Raw genomic sequence first — 22,758 nt, forward strand, 5'->3', positions numbered from 1 at the left:
GCCATACTTGGTGAAAATGCTAAGTATATGTGGTAAAAAAAAATCAAAATTCTGTGGTATTAAAATCAAAGATATCATTAGAAGTAGTTTTTAATAACTAAAAAAATGATACCAAATTTTTTTATTTTTTGATGTCATTTAAAAAAGTTATGAGTTTTTTAGGCACAAAAATTTTTATAGGGAAAGTTGAATAATGTTGTGACCGCAATTTGTAATTATCAACTTAAATTAATCATAACTTCCGTAAAAATGATCCAATTTACATAAATTTGGTATCAATTGACAGCTGCAAAAAATAAGAAACATTTTGTTAGTAGTTGCAGTAAATACAAATGATCGGGGGCGGGGGGGGGGTGTAGTGCCTCTGACACCCACCCAAAAGTGGATGAGTTTTTTGTAATTAACAACATAAGTCAATGAGATTTAAAATTTATTTGTTGATAAATAAGTGATCAATAGAAAGTTAAAGAAAAAATCAATTGTCTCTGGGTAGCAAAGATTAATGGGTATATTCAAGGGTGTATATAGGTGGTAGGAGGGTTGGTGTGTGGTAGGTAGTTAAGGTTGGTGGTGTAAGTAAATAATTTTCAAAAGTTTATGTTTTTAGGTAAAACAAAATATGTAGTAAAAGAAATGCAGTAAATAAAAAAAAAAGGGGTCAACACAAACTAATAGTTATATTCATTTATTTCATAAAAGTTAAAACTACAAAAACTTCAAAGCCGCATAATGTTTTTAAAAGATATGTGGCTATGAAAATAGCCTTTTTTAAATATTAACCAACGCTTAGTTTTCAGGATAACATAAGGTCTCCATAGATTATATCAGCAGCAAGTTCGTATTTTGAAATGTCATAATCCACTGCATCATTATTATAGGATTCATTATCTTTCCAGTATGCTACAACATAAACTTGCTTATCATTTTTTACCTTCATTTTTTCAAGTTTACCAAAATAAAGAACTGCTTCTTGCATTTCTGAATTAAACTATAAATGGCAAATGTTTCTACCAACTACTGTATCTGATAGCATATCGGAAAGGTCTGATAATTGCTTAGACTCTAGTTCTTGAAATTTTGTTAAAATATCTGACAAACTAAGGTTTTGAATTTGAAGAGCCAATGTTTTTCTACTTTTATCCTCTTTTTTTTGTTTCTTCAACATGTTACGACCAATCATTTCAAGCTTTATTTCATAAATATTTTTTTTATTTAACTCTCTCTTTTTTCTGGCTTTATTTATTGCCCAGTTGACAACTTTCATTTTCTCATCTTTATCTACTTGGTCAATGTAATCACTTACATTATTTTTTATTGCTCTTAATTTTGATGACAAAAAACATAAAGTAGAGTTAGAAGCACGATGTTTAGCAGCACTGAACATACCCATGACTTCTTCTGCATCAATATTATGAAGCCTGGCTGTCTGTGTCTCTTTTATAAGTTGTTCTCAAAGCTCTAAATTAAAATATCTTTTATACTGTCTTTCTAAAACAGCAATAACAGCTGATAAACAGGATACAATCATTTGTTCAACTTCTTTGTCTTTTGGGCACACCAAAGCAATTTCTTCAAAGATCTTATCATTTTCAATTATATTTCCGAACAAATCTTTTGTGCTAAATAACAATATAGGATTGTCTTTTACATGATAAAGATTTTTTAAAACATTTTCAACCAATTTTATCCCTTCAATATGACTTAAACTTCCTGTAGCTGACTGATAAAATAATGTCATCCATGGTCCTGTTAAAGTCTTTCCCAATAGCCCTAAGACGCACATTTCTTTTTTAGCTGTTTCATTAATAAAGTCTATTCTTAAACTACTTTGTAGCCCTCCACATGAAACTGTACTGGTACTTTAAAATTTAATAAATAAGTTGTAGTGCTGAATTAATATACCACATATATGAAACAAAATATGCAATCTGTTCCCTCTGTAACGGGGAATGAGTCCTTTGGGAAGTTTCATCTCATCTAAAAAGATTTTAAAACCTTTAGGATCTCCTTTACCATCTTTGTATCGCATCTTATTCAATTGTAAAACTATATTACCAGCGATACAATCTTTCCCAAACAGCACTCCATTATGTGTTTCAATCATTTTTAATGCAGACCTGCAAGAGCTGGATATTGTTTCAAGAGGGTGTAAATGACAATTAAGTTCATTTAAAACTTTTCCCCATGAAGTTCATATTTTCATGTTCTAGACCCTTTATCCGGTTATCTTTAATCAAATCGGTATAACTCCAGTCATTTTCTTTTTAAGCTTTATTATCTTTATATGTTTTTTTAAACATTTATTTTCTTTTAGTATCAAACTTTTTGCTGAAACTTCGGCTAATTTTTGCCTTAAAATTGAAATAATTAAGTTTTTCCTTTTAATAGTTTGATTTAATCTTTTAATTACATAAGGATCTGCTTTAATTCTTGCTTTTAGGTTAGTTAGTTTATCTTTATGATCGGATTTCATTTTTGCATTATATTTATACATAAAAAATAATCTCTTTTTTAACAATTGATTTCTAGAAGTAATATTACAATCCAGTTCTTTAATTGGTTTTTGATACACAAAAGAAGTAGAAGGTTCATGCAGTTTTGCCTGAATAGGTGCTAAAAGTAAATTAGATGATTCACAAAAACTACTTTTTGCCACTGTTGTATGGCTCATTACTTTTAAAAACGATTTTGCCTAACTCTTCAAGTTTTCTTTTGTTAGATAACTTAAGGTTGTACACTTTTTTGTATTTCTTGACCAAATTATATATCTGGCTATGAGTTGGATAAAAAGCAAAATTTTTATAAATGCTTTTGGCAGTTTTTAAAGTCGACTTGGATTGTTGCATATACAATAACAAAACATGTCCATTGTAGCATTTGTTTTCATTATTATCTGGGGCAAATGTAAAATTGTCTATTAAATACTGCTTTGCAAGCCCAGTTTTAAAAAACGTAACAGGAAAACTTTTTTCTGAATTCATATGAACTGCAATGCTATAAAATATATTAATTATAAATAAAATTTATTTTGCTAAACCAATACAGATTTAAAAAAGTCCAATTAAAAACTAGTTCAATTGTCACGTGACATCAGAATCAAAACATTTCACGGCATAATTACTATTACTTTTTTTCAGAAAAAGTGAATCTACTACCAAAATTGCCAGCGGTTTTAGCGTATATTCCAATCTATAAAATTTCCTTAAATTTTCAGTATTAAAAGAAAAATACTTTTTCTTGTTGAAGTTTTAAAAATTGTCGAGAACAAACTTTTACTTCGATGATAACTTTGTTTTCCTTTTTGATCAACTTTTTCAGCTTGTCGTAAATGTCATTTATTTGTAAATACTTAAATGTATTTTATACTGAAATTATTAATTGAAATATGAAGATTATAAAAAACAACTATATCTATTCTTAAACCATCAACAAGTTAAGTAATATTGTTAAGGCAGAGGATGACTTTGACGCTTCATGAAAAATTTGGAAACACTTTTTTAAGCATATTTCGGCTAACGTAAAATTGAAATTCACGCATCCCTAATATATATATATATATATATATATATATATATATATATATATATATATATATATATATATATATATATATATATATACATATATATATATATAAATATATATATATACATATATATATATAAATATATATATATATATATATATATATATATATTATATATATATATATATATATATATATATATATATATATATATATATATATATATGTATATATATATATATATATATATTTATATAAATAAAGACTTTACTAATGTTACTCATTTGTTTTAAAAGGAATCTGACTATATAGTAAGTTAAAGATATTATTTTACTAACATATTTTACAAATAAATACATATCTAGTTGTTGTAATTAAACGCTACAAGAAAAAAAATTTATTAAAAAAAGTTTAACATTTTTATTTCCCATTAAGTTTGGGTTAGCAAATAAACAAAAACGACATTTCTGTTTTATTTACTATTGATAACCTCGCTCGTGTGTTATGTGCCATCGATTGTAAAGTTCCATTTAGCGTTAATTAACAACGCTGCCGGATCTATCAAACTTGCTTTTATATCTGTAAAAATAATTGTTATCAATCTTTATTAAAATTGCAATCTTTGTTTATATAATCGGTTTGTTATTTTATTATGTTATCGGTTTCCACTGATGAATATGAATGCCAAATTAATAATTACATTATTTTTAGTTATTAATTGATAGACTCTAAGATAAAAACTTAGAATAAGAATGTTTGCAATAGTAATATTTTTTGAAACAAATGAATTATCTGTTGTTCCTATTAACTGGCTGCAATATGAAGACGAAAAGTGCATTTGTTTATGGCCGTTGTACACTTCTGACCTTAAAATAAATAAAGCGGTAAAATCTGCTCCCAACCTATTTGGAAACGGTATTTTGCTAGAGTGCTGCATTCTTACAGTAAGCTTATTTCACATTTAATGGTTTTAAACTTAGCTTATTTGTTAAAAAAAAATTAAGTTTTAATTTGTATTATCTTAAATGCACTTATGAAATTGCTAATACCAAGTTGGACATTGCTGAAGACTGCTCAGAACTTCAAACAGCATCAGAGGTTGACACAAAAAAAAGGAAAGCAAAAAGGTTAATTTTGTTATTCTAAATTCAATTTATTTTATTATTTCAGTTAAGAATTTTGTGATGTTACAAATCATGCTATTTTATTTATAAGCTATGTTATGGTGTTCATTTCATCTATTGTTAATATAAAATTTAAATTTATTTTATCAATAGATAAAATTAACACCAAAACATAATAAACCAATAACACATTAGTCTCTCAAATGAAAAGGGTTAAAAATTCATTTAGGTCATTACCAATTTCATGGAATGAATCAAGTGATTCTGATTCTCATTATACAAAATCTGAAAATGGGAAGAAGTTATCTATTTCAATTTCAACCGAAAACCTGAAGTTTCCTACTTCTCCTCAGTTGCAATCCGGTAAGATTTTTGCAATTTAAAAAGTATATTTTTACGGATCATCAATGATCTGTCAACATTCTTAACGTTAATGATTATAATTGGCCATTTATGACGTTTAAAAAAATGAAATATGTTTTTATATTATACCATATGTTGTTTTAATAAATCTTTGACATTACTAATATGTTTATAATGCATTATTTATGCTTAGAAATTCAAAATGAGTCTCTTCAAAATTCATCATCAGCTATCTGCTCTTCCTCGTCATCATTTTTAAACGATTTATCTTTTAGTAAAGATGGTTAGTTTACAGTTTTTTTTAACTTGAAGGTTTTACAATTTTTAAAGTTTAAATTATAGTTTGCAAGCTGCATGTTTGCATATGTGTGCTTGTAAAAATAATGAACCAAATTAAGTTTAAATATTTAAATAGACAACAAAACTACAATACCATCATCAATATTAATGCCAATGTTTACTAGAGCATTGCAAGTAGAACAGTTATCACCTGATTTGGTTAATCGTCATGTTGGAGGTGTGTTTCATATATTTATGCATTAGCAAATGATGAATTTGTTTGTTTGTTCATATGAACTTAATATAAAGATTTTATTATTATATTTTTATTATGCGTATTTAAAATATATATATATTTTTTCACATTTAGGAAATGATCGTTGACAACTAATATTATTAGAAGAGATTAAACAAAATAATCAAACTATAATTTTGCTTCTGCAACAATTAATAGCACAACAGCAGCGTGGCAGCATAGAAACAAGTTTTGATGAGTTTGGGCTTCCTGTTACATCAATGGAACATTTAAAAAAATTAGAAACAGATTGCCTTGACAATGACCTCCATAGAAAGCTTGTATGATATTTGTTATAATTATTTAGTTCACATATTTAAATTACTTTAAATTTATTACATAGTAAATAATGACTTTTTAAATTGTTTTTTCAACTTAGACACGCTATTTAGGTCAGTGTGGTGGAATAAATATCACTGATTCCTCAAGAAATGTAATGAAACGGTTGATTTCAAACAAAATAGCAGTTGTTTGTAATTGGAAAGGAAAGGGGGGGGGGGAAATATGCCTTTAGCAATAGCAAGCTTTGTCAAATTATAAATAGTGCGTTATTTTTGTTTTGTTTTAAAAGGTCATTATTTCATCTTAATGTTGACGTTTTTTTATTAATATTTTTTTATAATTTGTATTTATAAGATTTAGTGCTTTATATAAAATAAAAGTAAACGAGTCGATAGTTAACACTTTCATATCTTATTTTATTTAGATGCTGTTCGGCGTAATCCTACAACATGTCGCGGAACGGATGCTGAGATTGCTTGTGCTATTAAAGCATGGTTTCGTTTTGCAAAAGATCGTGATGGAGGGAGGAGGAAAAGGCACATATCATTATAACGATTTCAGTTTCATATATATAGTTTATTATCTTTTTGTATATGTATAAAAGTTTACATAGATTTTTAACGAATAAACATTAAACTAGAAACCAACAAATTTATTAACTTTAATATTCCCATCCGGCAAACAACGCGTTGCTATCAGCGTTGCGCGAACATTGAAACAATGCTTGACATCAAAGGCCAACGTTCAAATTCACAAACGCGCATACTATATAAAACTAACAGTGGGCCGACGCATTGCCAACTACATTGAGTATGAGCAATGCCAACATAGGCCCGATAGGCGGCCGATCATATGCCAACGCGGCTCCAACCTTCAAACTTTGTTACGCCAACATAGGGCCAACAAACTCAAACCAACAGTGCGCCAATGTTTAGTTAACATCCTACAAAATGCGTTATGCCAACGTTGCGCCAACTATTTAAAACCATGAGTGTGCCAACGTTGCACTAACTATTTCAAAAATATGAGTGGGCCAACGTTGCGCCAACAATGTTGAGTGTATATTACGCCAACATAGGCACGATGGGCAGCCAACCATATTCCAGCACGACGCCAACTTACGGCCTACCAAAACGCATCGTTGGCCCAACTAACAGAAGTAAGTTGGGCCAACGTTGGGCATACTAAGTTGCGCTGCTCGGGACGTGATTATGCACTGAAATTGAAAAACCGCATAAAATATTGATGACTAAAACATCGTTTCATGATGCATCTATTAGCAATCTTAACGCATTCAGTCTCTATAATTCAAATAGAAGTTCTATATTTATTGGAACGAAGTAGGAATGTGATCGATAATTTTTAAATACTGACTTAAAAATTATTGCTTCAGAACAAACTTAGAGCTCAAAACCGATTCTTCATTGAGATATTTTTCCCCTTTAGAACAAATTATTGCGCATGAAAAATAATTTGCGCATGTTTAACCTATGGTAAATAATCAAAATTTGCTCTTTGTGCAGAGTCAAAGTATTTTTCCGTGCGGAAATTTCCAAATTTAACGGAGAATTGACTTTACAACAAATCAATATTTTGAGACTGCGTTTAAAGTCACTCACAAAGCTACAACAACCCAAAATATCCAAATTTTGTAATTGATTATAAAGTGCTTATATACTAGGAGTGACCGCCAGACTTACAATAATGATTAAAGCCTTGGAGCATTGAATAAAATTAATTAAAATAAAATAATGTTAGCAATCATCAAAATTGAAAAAAATGATAATTTTAAAATATTAGTAATTGTTCTCTTATCAATTTAATACTTGGTATAGTGTCCTTCAGTTTTTAAACATTTAACTAAACATGTAGGAATAGAGTAAATAAGCTTTCTTAAATATTTAGAAGTCATACGTTGAATCCATATCTACTCAATTTTCTCTATTTAATCATCAGAAAATGAGGTTTTTAGTTTCTAGATTTTCTTTTTACGATAATTCTACCTTCGATTTTCATTGGGATTGAGGTCGGATAAATTACCAGGCTAGGGACCAATAATCTCAATACTATTCTCATTCTCACGTAGAACTTACAAGCTTGGCCCTGTGACTGGGTGCTCCATCAACTTTGAGAGCATTTTTTCTTAAAGTATTCCAAAGTAAATGTGGTATTAGAAAAGATTGAATAAACTATAAACCATCACTTTGATTGGCTGTAATAGCACTCCATATAGTGATTTTGTGGTATTGTTTTACAGTCAAAAGCAAGCTTTGGGTTTTGTATTGTAGGTAACGCGGGCGTCTAATGCTTATAAAAAGAGAACCAGATTGTTCGGTTAATGATTCGTTGCAAATATTAAATCCTCATAATCTTCTGCTGATTAATCCTTGTATTGGACAAGGATTATTCACTGAAACAAGCTCTTCAAATGAAATTGTTTGCACATACGTATTTTATATGTCATTATTATTAGCGCAACACTAGTAATGAATACTTCATAAGCACAGGCAAGAGGATACGCTTTTGAATAACGATGAATGCAGTTATCTTCCTGTTGAGATGTTACCTTGGTTGAACAGTTCGATCACTAAAACAAATTTATGGCTTAATACGTAAATTACCTACTCAACGCTGTTAATGCATGTACTGGAAAATACACATATTTTGCGTTTTTACAAAAAGGTCACTGCATTTTTTTAGCACGAATAATTTTTTTTTTTTAATTTTTTTTTTCTCCTAGCGCTTTAGTTTGTCTAAAATCAAACAAAGTTTAATTTTTTTTTAATTACTTAAGTTTAGATATAAAATTTTGCTTTATAGTTGATGAACCATATTTTGGTATAAAATGGTGCTGCTCTCAATGAAGATAAAACATCAAATTGAGAAAACAACTTTTTCAAACAAGTTTTAAGTTATATTTTTAATTTCTAACCAATCATATGTCTGCAAACATATTAAAGGTCGAAAAAAAATAGTTACTTCAAGTTTAAAATCTGTTTTTTTCCATTTTATATGAAATTTTTTATTAATATGAGTGTAAAGAACACACAAATTGACATACGACTAGTTAAACTTTTATAGTTAAACCTTTTAAGGTTTATTTAAAAGTCTAAGTTCAAAATTTAAACATTACTGTGATGTGAACCACCCCTATTTTATAATGCCATAAAACTATTTAACTAAAATTCCGGTCTTTAAATTACCATAGATTAATATATATATTTTATTTGAATATATATATGTAGCATTACTCTTTTGCATGTTTAGTCGATTGTGTACTAAAGCCTCCAAACCATATTTAATCCCGCATTTGACCGTTCAAAAATATCCGCAATCTGCATTCCACATTTCTGCATTTTACCAATACCCACAAAGTTAATAGGTACTCAGCGTAGTTAAGGAGATATCCAAACGATTTGCATTTTTTAAAAACAAAAACTATTACTGTTGTATATTTTTTTAAAAGTAGAATTTAAGCTTTTCTTATGTAATTTATTATTTTTTATAAATCTTATTTTAACCAAAGCATCAAGCAAAACAAAACTAACACTAAAATATATAAAACGCGTCGGGGCAGCGTCATAAAATCAGCTGAAACAAATGTGTTAAGTATTTACATTCCGAAGATGTCTCTTTAAAGCCGTACGAATAAATTACTAAACAGAAACGTTTCAGTTTTTTTATAACTTCTGGCCCATAGTATTGAGCTAAAACTACTAACTCGTAGATAATAAAATCATCGAATATTTGTAAACACAATTGACCGGGTAAATAAAAAAAAATTATATACTCAGTTCAGCTTTACGTGAATAATACGTAATTACGTGAATAAACGTAATACGAATAATTACGTGAATAAACGTGATTTTACGAATTACGAATAGTTACGTGATTATTACGAATAATTACGTGATTAAACGAATTACGAATAAACGAATTACGAAGAATTACGTGAATTATTACGAATAATTACGTGAATAAATACGAATAATTACGTGAATAAACGTAAAAATTATATACTTTGTTCAGCTTTACGTGAATAAAAACTTAAAAAAAATTTGCTTAAGTTTTTATTCACGTAAAGCTGACCAATTACTAAGTAAAAAACAATTGCTTTTTTTTATTTACCCGGTCTAATAAAACAACGAGCTTCGGGTAATTCCGAGTCAAAACAACAAAATTTCAAAAAAATAACATCACTACCTCTAAACGACTTAATTCCACAAAGTTGTTTTAAACAAATCGGAATATTTTAGAAGTTATGCTCGTTTAAAATTCAAAACTTTGTAACATTTTTACTTATCATGCTCCCCTAGCAACGTCCTTAGTAACAAGTAAATGTTAATTCATACGTTGTTACCTTAACTATATTATTTCATAATTTGAAATTTTCCACATATTATTAGATGCTAAACCATAAAATTATACTAAAAAATAATAATTTTTTATATTTATTAATAAATCAAAAAGAGAAAATTGGCTTTTTTTAATAAAATTTAAAAGTAAACAGGCTTACTATAAGAGGAGTTACAGAACAGGTTATGATCTATATATTTCCAAACTTCATATCCTTAAAGTATATATAAATACCTAAAACAAAACAAAAAAAAACTGAGTTGTTTTTCGACTTATTAATTTAAAAAATTTAATTTTTATTTTTGATTAAAAGAATTTTGAGATTGAGACAGAAAACTGATAGGTATTTACGTTTAGGCACAACCAGAAAGTAAGAGTTCTTACTTGTGTAAAACTACAATATGCATATTTAATAAACTCAATTAAAAATATTTAAATATTAAAAACAGGTAATACAAATTAGTGAACTTCTTCACATATTCCTTTGTTTTTCTTTGGACTGTAACACAAAACAAATGTAGGTAATATTTTTTTAACAAATGCAAAAATATTGTCATATACATATCATAGACATACGCGAACTGTCAATTCTAAGAAATAATTGATAAAAGGAAGCAAGCAAATGTTTTTTAAGATTCAAGGGCCATGTTGGTGCATAAATTTAAATCCCACATCAACTTCGCACATCACTTTGCATCTCACAATTTTTAAACTTGTAAGTCAAGGTAGGGATAGTGTCATCTTTGCAGTATTTCATCTTAACTTCATTTTGACATACAGGAATAAATTCATGAAAGCCTCTTGTTCCTGGTATTGTTTTTACATTTTAAATCATTCAGATTGTAATAATCTTGTTTCTATCAAACTTTCACTTGAAATATAAATAAAGTTTGTACCTTTGATGTTGTTAGTGCAATATGTAAACATATCACGTGAGTTTAATATTTGATTTGTAGAAACTCTCTGCAAACTAGCATTAGCTACAAACCGTTTAACTGTTCCTCCTATACCATCACAAGGTTGCTTTCCATGGCTGGTTGCAAAGAAAACCCATTTTGCATCTATTCCAAAGTCTGATTTATGCTGACATAGATTAAAAATATTTTTGCAGTTTTTATATTGAGATGAACAGCCATCAGAAAAGTAGATCATCTTTTGCTTTAGATTTGATTTTGATTTTTGTACCTCGTAAACCATCGGTACATCGTGATTGTTATCATCTGATATAATGCAATATGAAGTGGAATGCAACACTTGATTTTCTTTATAATACACAACTACTGGATGAAGTGTGCACAGAAGATTATTCCAATGAAAACCTTGTACTTCATCCTGCACAACAAAACTATAGTTTTCTGCAAAATCTTCTAGAGATATTGCACTACTTGATGGCAGTTCTTCTTTAAGATTTTTTAAATATTTAGATTGGCATTTAGAAATATATGAATGTGCTGTTAGTTTGACTAGTTTTTCCATCACCATATTTACATAATCTGGTATGCTTACAAGCTGTATAACTAAATCTGATCTATCAGTAGTAACCCATTGGTTAAATTCGATAGTATCTTCTTCCTCAAACTGTCCTATTCGTTCGAATAGCTTTTCTTCTAATTTAGATGTATTTTTTGGACATTGTGTACATCGATGTAAACATGCATGCTTTGTTTTGCATATCACAAACAATAAATTTATATAATTCATGGTAATCAATTTTAATGGGTAGGAGAATTAACTTCATGTTTTGATGGTAGATACAAATGCACACAGAATGAGTTTCTGATGAGTTTGGTAAAACACACCATTTAGGTCTAAAAACACAAAACTTGGAAAAACCTAACTTTACATGTGGATATCGAATTTTAAATGAAACAAATAACTCTTTTAAGCTTGATAAAAGTAGTCGCTTTTGCATATGGACTTACCAACTAACACTTACAAAATCCTTTTGACCAGGCATCTGGCGAGAGTTTTCATCATCTTCATAAATTTTTTTTACTAAAGTATTTATTTGATCAGGGAGCATTTTACCTCGCTTAGTTTGTGGAACTGCAAGAACTCCTTCCTTCTTTGCTAAAAATCTAGATTTTATTATTAGATATTTTGAAACACCAAAATACTCACTAGCTGCTTCAATTGATCATTCTTGTGGGCACAAAGTCAATATTTGAATTTTGTCTCTAAATGAACAGCATTTTTCAAGTTTATTTTTTATCAAAACTAACATTTTTTCAAACTGAACAACTTGATAATGAATATATTCTTGATTTAAAAAAAAAAAATTTTTTTAAATCAAGAATATATTCATTATCAAAAACTTCAACTTCTGTCAATGGAATTTTTAAAGAACTTGATAACTTTTCTTTGAAAACTGTTGTAATAGTTTTAATTTTTTTTTCCCCAATAATTATATGATTCGCAAATGGCTTTTCATGAAGCTTGATTGTTGACACACCAATTATACTGAGACAATCCGAAAGTTCTTGTCTGTTTTTATTTATATCAGCTTATGGTTGAACGTTAAATACATTTTCTTTATTTATACTTTCATTTGTGTAATCATCAGAAATATCAATGTTATCAGTATTAATTTCAGTGGAAGCTTTTAATTTGACTAAGCAATTTGTACAAATTTTTTGACCAGGTACAATATTGAACCTGTTGTTTAAAGCTATGATTCTTAACGTGACTTCTATGAGAGATGCTAAATTCAAAAATATAACTTAACAAAATAAAATGTGCCTGTATTAACAAAAATAAAGACCTAAAAATTATGACAAAGTAACATTTATAAAAAACTTTATGACAAGCTTTACTAACCTTTGCACGGTCTTTGGAGAACTAACAGTGGATCACAGCATTTATTCTGAAACACAGGGAACTTCTCAAGATAGAACTTTTGATGATGAAAATATAAGTCAATAATCAAAACAGGAGAAACACCAGACCTCAGCGCAAATAAAATTGCAAAAAAATTTTGAAAAATAAAACAATAATAAAATAGATATGTGCATTAACTCTCACAATAATGAAATTGGCTCCACGTTATTTTTGATTATTCCTAACGACGGTATTAACTGCATTTGTGTCAAAAATCAAGTATTTCTGAGATTGTGAGTTATCTCGACTTGTTGTTTTGACATGGAATTACCCCTTCGTGATTAAAAAAGAAACGATCATAACGCGCACAACGGCTTTTTATACCTTTCTATTCACTCGCTAACGAGTCCGCATTTTTTGATTTTTTGATTTTTTTTTTTTTTTTTTTGTGGAGACCAAAACTTCACAGCGCTTTTTGAAGCAATTCTTTTGATCGTACAGCCCTGAAATTTTACAAATAATCTTTTGCCGACTAACAATAGCTATATTTGTTACATTTGATTCAATAAGTATTTTAGATTTACGATGCCCCACCTCCCCGTTGGTTAGATCTGGAACTCCGAAAAAAATATCGGAAACCGAGAGGGCATCAAAAAGTGTTAAGTATCAATATAAATTTAATTAAAAATTTTACAAATATTCCACTTGTTAATTTCAGACAAATAAAAATGCGTCCAAAAAAGAATAAATACATCAACCAAGAAGAAGACCCAACCAACATTTAAATTAATAAAAAAAAAAATGCTCCAAATATTTTTGTTAATTATTATATACAGAATTCAAAATAAATTTTTATTGAATATTAATCATAATCAATAAGTGTAATAATTCAATTTTATCAAGACTAAAAAGTAGAAAATAAAATAAATAAAAAAAACTTTTTAAAAATAGCTTTTTATTCAATCGGCTAAAAAGTAGAAAGTAACTTTTTTCTGTTTCTGGTACTCGTGGAAATCATGTACTTAGTAATAATCACTTTTGTAAAGCCAATACTGGAAGACATTGAAGGCAATTCATGTACGTATGTAAACAAACAAACTCATCGAAGTAAAGGAATAGAAAGTTTGGCGCCTTTTAAGTCAGATGCTTTCAAAATCAAATTCGTTTTAAATGTACATAAAGCTAAAGGTACCAAACTTTCTATTCCTTTACTTCGATGAGTTTGTTTGTTTACATACGTACATGAATTGCCTTCAATGTCTTCCAGTATTGGCTTTACAAAAGTGATTATTACTAAGTACATGATTTCCACGAGTACCAGAAACAGAAAAAAGTTATTTTCTACTTTTTAGTCGATTGAATAGAAAGCTATTTTTAAAAAGTTTTTTTAATTTATTTTATTTTGAAAACGTAAAAGCCTAAACGCGATATTTTTCTACGGATCTCTCCTTTCCCTAACTGAGTATTTTATTGCACCCGCAAAAAATTAAAAAAATGTTTCCATCTAAAGTTAGTTTTTAAATCAAAAATAAATAAATTAATGATTCAATTTCATCAAATAAAGATTTTAATATCAATCTTTATAATAGAACTTACATTTATCTACATTCAAGCAGCAGGAACGATTTGGTGATTAAAATAAAACAGATGTTTTTTAAGTATGGGATGCTCTAATATTCATAAATACGGCGAATTACAATGGTTCTTAGACCCTTAAAAGTTTGCGTTAGACCAGCCACACTTTAAAACTCGTCACACTGTAAAACATTCGGAACTTTTCTGACTAAATAAAACTTTTTTTTAACAAACTTTAAACAATTAATAAGGGTTAAAAGATAAAACTTTTTTTGACGAACTTTGAGCCATTAAAAGTTTTATCCAGAAAAGACGATAGTGTCAAAAATAATATCAATAGTATATTTTTTGATATTATTGTTAGGCTAGTTTGAAATAAGTCTATCAACAACATTAAAAAGTAAGTCAGATGTGGGATTTGAACCCACGCCCACATTCGTGGACCAGAATGCTCCGATTGGAAGAGGTTTAGCTCTTGAGTCTGGCGCCTTAGACCGCTCGGCCAACCTGACATATCAAATAACGTGCAAATTTATTTATATAAACTTCTAAAAACTTATTTTAGTTTAGCTTTTTAAATTTTAAATAAGACTAAAATAGCTTAAGATTATTACTCCTTCCATTTTACTCTTACTCTCAAGTTATCATAAGCGGAATAACATACAAATAAGAAATGTATGTTTTGTTATTTTACAATTAAAATGCCAACAATCATATTTATACTCAATTTCTGTGTAAAATAGTAATTGAGAGTTTAAGCATACACCCGTTTTCTCCAAGCGGTGTTAGTACAAACGCTACCAAGTTTGCTACCGTTGCAAATTTAAAACACGTTACGCAAGAAAAACTTTCAACATGCGCGTTTCAAGTCATTCATGATTATTTTTAAGTTAAAAGTATTTCTAAAAATAATTTCAAAAACAATTTCAAGAACAATCCCAGAAAAAATCTGCTCTATAAACAATCAAAGCGATCTAACTAAAATATCTGCATCAAAAAGAGACATTAACTTCAAAAATATTAAAACAAATCACTCAAAAACGAGTTTTAAAGTCAATAATTATTTATGTGCGTACGTTTTTTAAGTTGTGCCGCAGTGGGCCAGAATTTTTTTTCCGTGGCCAAAAGTCCCAAAAAAAGTAAAATCTTCTAAATTATTTATTTATTTTATTTTTGAAACATATGTCCTTTACTCTACTCAAAAATGTATCCGTTTAATTACTAGATGTGAAGGCAAACTTGCTAGAACCATTCATAATGGCTTTAAAAATGGCAATTTTTCGCAATTTTTTGTTTTTTTAAAAATAATTATCCTCAAAATCTATTTTTTTCAACTTTTTTCAATTAAAAAAGCTTTGTACTATTTTTATTTTAAATAAACATATTAGCTTAGTGCTCATAAAAAGTATATGTTTTTATTTATATACTTGAATGTAATTTATTCATAAAATGTCTTAGAATTGTTAGTATTTTAAAGGTGTTTTTCTAAATTTTCTCATATTCCTTTTTGTAGGTGTTACTCGAAGATTGTTTAATTTTCTGGTTTTTGCATTTACTAAACGGCAAGTTTTTTTGTTTTTTCTTTAATTTTATTAAACATATCAAACCATTATTATTTAAAAAAAACTTTTTTTTACTATTTTAATGTTTTCAAGGAAAAAAATGGAAATCGTTTCACTACAGATACATAAAAATCAAATATTTAAGTATTCGATTCTAACCAAATGCCGCTCTCTTGAAATTGGAATTAATGATATTCAGGAAGTATAAAGGTTGTTTTAACAAAGTTTTAACAAAGTTTTAACCAAGGCTGTTTAATACTATTAAATAAAATCAGCTGTGACTAGTTATAATTTAGACTTTATATCGATTAGGAAATTTCAAGATTTTAGACTAATTTAATTCTTACTTTAGCATGCATTGTGACGTTAAAAAATTTATTTGACTGGAAATTTGAAGTTTATATGATACCGAAGACTAATTAGTTAATAATTGCTGCGATTTGATTGCAATTATGTTCTGAAAGTAATAAAATACACTAAATTATAGATATTTAAATTTTCTCTTGAAGTAGCATTATTTAAACTCATGTTATCTTATATATAACCCACAAATGTTTAATAATATATAATAACAATTTCATCACAACTTACGTCAAGACAAATATTAGATCAGTATAATAGCATGCGCAAAAACGAATTAAATGTATCCGTCGTTTGGCCTAATAATAAAATTTTGCCTTTAATTATTCAGCAACCTAGAGAACAACCATCACAACCTATCGATTTAAATGTTTCTTGTTTAAATGAACAGTCATTTGGGAAACCAAAATTTAATTTTTTGTCAGAAATACGAATATATGTCCTATCGAAATAAACGTCGGCACGCATCCATATTGTTAGTAAATCATTATCGTGATAAAATCTTACAAGCAGCAGAAGTGGTGTAAAAAAATAAAAAGCGATATAGTTTCCTATACGTATTAAAAGAATGTTTATCAAATACAGATTCGACAAATGAGAAATACAATGTTTTATTCAGGACAAAAGCAAGCGAATTGTACCTAATACACCGCTAGAGGGACTAGCTTTATTGACGGCTATAAATTTATCGAAGACGCAATATCAAGTTATGCGAAATAACTCAATTAAGTGTAATGCGAATATATATCCTACATGTAACAAAATTCGCGACGAAATAAAAAGTGTTATCATTGTAGTATTTATATAGCTGAAAATGGAATGAGAGGCGAAGTTCCACTGAAAGAATTGTTATATCATACAGTTCATCAAGTATTGCAACTAACTACTGTCAAAAATAAAAATCTCAACTTGATTTCCTTGAGTCCTGTTTAGGAATGACTTTGTATTGAAAATGGGGCTTTGACGGTGCAAGTAGCCAAAAAACAGTATAAATAAAGATTTTCCGTCCAAAAAAACAATAGTGATGAATGTAATGATGCAAGCGTTTTAGTGCTTTTTTTGTTCCAAGACCTGCGCCATCCCAAATTTTTGCCACCTCATTTGGAATAGGTATGAAGATACTTAAGTTTGGAGTTTTCACAATGTGTGAAAGTGTCCTATCTGAAACATCAAAAAACCCTTGGACGCCCAAGTAACAGTGTAGAGAAAGTGGGGACATAACTGCTTCCGTAACGTTTGGATTAATGTTATATGAAAATAAAAACGAAACTTGTTTTTTTTAACAGATTATTTTAATAATCACGTGATAATAAGCTTTGAATTGAAACAATAAAGAAAAAAATAAAACGGTTTTTAAAAATGTTATTACACAAAAATTTAAATTAGTGGAAAAAACGGTTGTGCCTCAATTGTGAGGCCCAAACGCACCCTCACAAAAATCGTTGAGGGAACACTTTCCGTGGTACATTTTCTTTACAATTGTCACAGCTCAGCCTGTCTGCTGATTTTTTTGCACATTTGCACTGTAAAAACCATCACCAGATATACATAGCTTTATATTTTAACTAGAGGACAGTTTTTAGAAAGAATACAGTTTGATCGCTTGTTTATTACGTTATGTCGACATTAAAAATAGTTTTCACTTAATGAAATATTGCTGATAACACGTATCTTTATTACTAAAATCAAATATTGCTTAGTCCATAGTCCACAAAAAAAAAGGTCTCAAAAAATATGTAAATATAATGTTTTTATCAAAATAAGCAATATTATGCACAACTTATCAAAAATGCAACAGGCACTTTTATTGAGATGAATAAAATGAGAGTAATTGCTTTATTAGCGCAAGGTATGTTTATTGCCATATTAGACAATATTTTTCTTAAGGAAATATTAAAAAACAGTTGTGCCTCTATATGCGGTTTTGCCACCATTATATAAGAAGCTAATTTAAAAGCAATCGAATCAATTCTCCCATCATTTTCTTTATGAATTTAGTGAACCTTTAAAGCGTTACGGCTAAAGGAGTATTTGATGCTTTACTCGAGTGTCTTCGCTCATATAGAAAAAAAAGAAGAGTACTAATTTTATAGCATGCGATGGAGCAGCAGCGATGTTGTGATGCAAAAGTAGCGTTAATAAAGTACTAACTAAAATAAATTCCATCTGTTATACTATGATACTTCATTAACTATAGACTTGAATTATCATCAGACAATAATGTCAAAGATATTTCAGTTATCAATAGACTCAAATCATAAATGCCTTTAAGTTATTGTTTAGTTTTTGCAGTATGAGAAAATTATAAAGCGCCGATGAACCATTTTAAAGAAGTAATGATAAAGATTTTAAAAGGGACATAAATAATAAATGGACTGATGAAGATTTAAAAAGAAAACTTTTACACAGTTTTTAATAAAGCTAGGACTGATGTTCTCCAAAAACTATCGTAGTTGAGTTAAAACCTTTAGGAGCGCAATTTGGATCTGTACAAAGCAATTCAAAAAATAAAAGCTTTTTAACATGTAGTCAAATCAAAAAAGAATAAATGTTGGTCCCTATTACAAATGAGTTTCAGATGTTGCGCAGAATTTAAAGTGGATAACCACAACAAAAAACTTTTAATTCAAGAGAAAGATTACAAAAACGAGTTTTACTTAACGAGAAAGATTACAAAAAAATTTATGATATAATACTTTATATATAAAATAACCTTATTAATTAACAGTAGTTTAATACTTTAAATATTTTTAATTACCAGAGCAAAATTTTTATTATGGTTAGTTTGTGATGAAAAAAGAAAAAAGTTTTCAAGACTACTTATAAAAAACAACTAAAAGTTACTAAAAGTAAAAAAAAAAAGTTTTAAAGGTATGCAATTCAAGATGAGCGCTAATACAGACTTTTTCTTTTTCATGTTTCAAAACTGAATCTTAATATATAGTGTTTTATTAATATAGTGTTGAAAGATATCTGAGAAACATCTAGATGCAAAATTTGCTTTTTTAATTTTAAACTTTAACACATTGTTTCAAGCCAAATATATACAGCAAGCAGAACCATCGTTGTTAGTGGGGGCATAGGGATGCAATTCCATCTCAAAAAGGAACCTTGTTAACAAATTTGAACCTTAAGTTAACAAATGTCCAAAATCGAGGACGCTTTTTTTTAGTTTTTAGTTGACAAAAAATCATTCTTCAGCCCCCTATTTGACATCTTTTTGGGAAGGCCGAAAAAACAAGCTTTACAAAAAGTTTTTGTAAAAGCTTACATTGTAAAATGTATATTGATTTACCTTGATTTTTGAAAAACCCTGGGTAAATCAATATACATTTGTCTATCAAATCAAAATTTAGTTAAAGGCAAAATTAGGATAAATCAAAAAAAATAAATGAAAAGTTGTATTTTTAACATCTTTCACGTTCAATTTAAACAGCTTCTTCTCCAATTTATAGGGTTTTAATTTTTATAATGCCAACATTTTGAAGACAAATATTAATGATATATTTTCCTTCACATGGGTCTGGTGGTAAACAATTTTTTTTGATAATTTATTTCCAAGCCCTAATTACTGTGATTATTTCTTTAAACTTGACACCAGTATCCTGGGGGCATTGTGCGTCCTTAGATGTCCAATCCCCACAACGGACGTCCAATAGACATTTACTGGACAATCGTTGGACTTTATATAGTGTTCAATTTCCATTTGCAAAAGTTTGAAACTATTTTTTTACATATACTAAAAATAATAGCATCATTTGTTAAATAACTAATTTAAATATAAGTAATACATGCGCCAGACTATTAAAACATGTAAACTAGGTGTCAGGCTCTTTGAATGTTCAACAGTATGAAAATGAGAAAAAGGCATTATTTTGGTGAACTTGTTTACACAAAAATATACATAAGTTTAATAATGTAATTTATTTGGATAACAAAAGTTGTAACTATTCCAGACTATTTATGCTGAGAGAAAGCTGAGAGAAGGTTCTCTCTAGGGAAAGTTAGTGGAAAACCCGGATTGCCCATTTTTGTGACCTAAAAATAACTTTAAAAAGTTCCGATATAAATATAATGTACAGATAGTAAATTTTAATTTCAAATGATGACTTTTTGTATTTAATACTTTTAATAGTTTTAATATGGATGTTAATAATAATGAATGTGAAAACTTTTTTAATCAAGTAATTCAATCGTTTTCGCCTGGAATTCTATATGGTTGTGCTTATGGTTCTGGTGTATTCAAACAAAACGGGCACACATCAGTTAAAAATAACATGGTAGATTTTATTTTTGTTGTTGAAAATAGTTTATTGTGGCATCAACAAAATCTTTTACAGTACCCACACCATTATTCATTCGTAAGGTATTTTGGTACAAACTTTGTTTCTTTTTTAAATAAAAACTATGGAGCAAAAGTTTATTTTAACACGCTAGTTGAGTTTGATAAATCATTAATCAAGTATGGTGTTATTGAAATCAAAGATTTTGTTAAAGATCTTCTAGAATGGAATACTCTATATATAGCTGGAAGACTGCATAAGCCAGTTGTTGTTTTAAACTTAATAGCTGACAACTTAATATCGAAATCAATCAATGCAAATTATTTGTCAGCTTTGAATACTAGCTTGTTGTTGTTGCCAAAAACATTTAGCGAAGATGAATTATATTTAACTATAGCAGGTTTATCGTACACAGGAGATCCTCGAATGATTATAGGAGAGGATAAAGGGAAAGTCAAAAATATTGTTCTTCCAAATAAAAATAAATTCCAAAAGTTATATCAGGATATTTTTCTTGGAAATAAATCTCTTTGTTTGAGCAATGGTGTATTTGAACAAGATATTTCTTTAGATGCGCAGTTAAGTTTACTCCAATTGTTGCCAAAAAATCTTCTTTATAAAATATCTTTTCTTAGCTCTGCAGTTTCTGAAGGTGACTTTAAATCATTAATAAAAGATAGACCAAGATTTCAAAATGTTATTAAAAAAAGTATTTCAAGTATAGTGTCATCATCAAGTACAACACAAACACTTAAAGGAATACTAACAGCTGGAGTGCGCAAATCTGTTTTATACAGCTCATCAAAGCTTTTGAAAATGTTTAAAGGATTTTTGAGATAAATAACTTTGAAATAGTTTTATAATTTAAAGGTTTTTTGTTTATATTTGTTTTATTTGATTTTGAAACTTATAAGTTTTGAAATAAATTTTTATAAAAAAAGATTTTAGTCATATTTTAAATAATTAAAAATTTTTGTGTGCACTGGACTTTCATTTGTACTTTAAATAAATATTTTTATTTATTTTAGTGAAATACATCATTATCTTTATTATCATTAATAGCATCTTTATCATTATTTTTATTATTATTGTTATGATTATTGTTATTATTGTTTGTTATTAAAACTGTTATTATCTTAGCTTCATTCTTGATGCAACAAATGATTCTCTGAAATATGAGGTACATTAAGCTTTTTCTTTTAATGCCCCATATCTATCAACCATCTTGAGACTCATTTGCTAATCACTACATCTAATGTGAACTCATTGCTTTTAAATAGAAACTGTTGAATTCCCTTTAACTTCTATTCTACACACTCTACATGACTATGTTTTGGAAGTTTTTAAAATGTTCAAAGAATGAGTTTTTTGTAACAGTGCATAAAAGCGAAATGATGAAAGTTTACACAAGAAGACTGAAGTGAAATTCTTTTAGATTGTCTCATATTAAGGGCATTTATAACAAGCAAAAAAAGGTTGTTTTTTTATCTTTTTTTTTTTAAATGAAAACTTAAAGTGAGCAGAATATATTCATATCATGTAGAGCTAAATTCTTAATAGTAGATATATTTATTACTGCTAATTTAGTTTGCCACCATTATTGTATTAGATATATATATACTAATGAATTAGGTTGGTGCTGTAACAATATATTCAGTACAATTTTTTAAAACTCTCAAATAAACAAAGAATATAATTTTTTTCTGCATATTAAATGTGTCTCCTCAAGCCCAAGGGGCACTACAGATAAAAAAGCTACTTTTTTTATGTTGTCAGAAAGTTTTTTTAAAACTCTTTCATAGATGTGGATGAGATGATTGAGAGCTTATAAAATGAGTGCTCTACCACTGCACTGCTATATCAATTTATAATTTATATATAGAACAAATAATAAAAATGAAAAAATTAAACTATTAGGATAATAATTTTAATGTCT

At 28.2% G+C, this 22,758-nt stretch overlaps 3 protein-coding genes and 1 non-coding gene across 10 annotated transcripts in view; 2 read left to right on the forward strand and 2 right to left on the reverse strand.

Annotated features, from left to right (window-relative positions):
• Positions 1-13,396, reverse strand: part of LOC136088824 (uncharacterized) — a 34,447-nt gene extending 21,051 nt beyond the window's left edge. Inside the window, exons 1-2 of one of the 2 annotated variants that reach the window (XR_010642516.1) lie at positions 13,043-13,390; positions 10,386-10,459 (exon numbers count right to left, since the gene is read on the reverse strand). Coding sequence is in view for 1 of the 2 variants with exons in the window: in XM_065813681.1 (XP_065669753.1) it covers positions 11,057-11,926 (870 nt within the window). In the remaining variant the exon portion in view is untranslated. Of the gene's footprint in view, positions 1-10,385; positions 10,460-10,633; positions 12,927-13,042 lie in introns of those variants that run through there. The other variant, XM_065813681.1, reaches the window with a different exon arrangement.
• A 1,624-nt stretch (positions 13,397-15,020) lies between these two features.
• On the reverse strand, positions 15,021-15,129 carry trnal-caa (transfer RNA leucine (anticodon CAA)). The gene is made up of 2 exons: positions 15,092-15,129; positions 15,021-15,066 (listed from the first exon to the last, which is right to left on the reverse strand). It is a non-coding gene; the product is annotated as a tRNA-Leu (tRNA).
• A 3,505-nt stretch (positions 15,130-18,634) lies between these two features.
• LOC100209883 (phosphatidate cytidylyltransferase, mitochondrial) lies at positions 18,635-21,877 on the forward strand. Its single transcript, XM_065813686.1, has one exon. It carries the CDS (start codon positions 20,682-20,684, stop codon positions 21,660-21,662), a length of 981 nt encoding a protein of 326 aa, XP_065669758.1. The 5' UTR covers positions 18,635-20,681; the 3' UTR covers positions 21,663-21,877.
• An 807-nt stretch (positions 21,878-22,684) lies between these two features.
• Positions 22,685-22,758, forward strand: part of LOC100209743 (regulator of telomere elongation helicase 1) — a 64,950-nt gene continuing 64,876 nt past the window's right edge. For 5 of the 6 annotated variants that reach the window (XR_010642517.1, XR_010642518.1, XM_065813682.1 and 2 more), the window contains exon 1: positions 22,685-22,758. This exon is cut by the window's right edge and continues 129 nt beyond it. The gene's annotated coding sequence lies outside the window, so the exon portion shown is untranslated. The other variant, XM_065813684.1, reaches the window with a different exon arrangement.

The sequence above is a fragment of the Hydra vulgaris genome, chromosome 12 (assembly GCF_038396675.1).
Source record: "Hydra vulgaris chromosome 12, alternate assembly HydraT2T_AEP".
In the NCBI taxonomy this organism is placed as follows: domain Eukaryota; kingdom Metazoa; phylum Cnidaria; class Hydrozoa; order Anthoathecata; family Hydridae; genus Hydra; species Hydra vulgaris.

Coding starts and splice junctions, on each gene's coding strand:
- LOC100209883 (XM_065813686.1), top strand. CDS start 20,682: ATGGATGTTAATAATAATGAATGTGAAAACTTTTTTAATCAAGTAATT.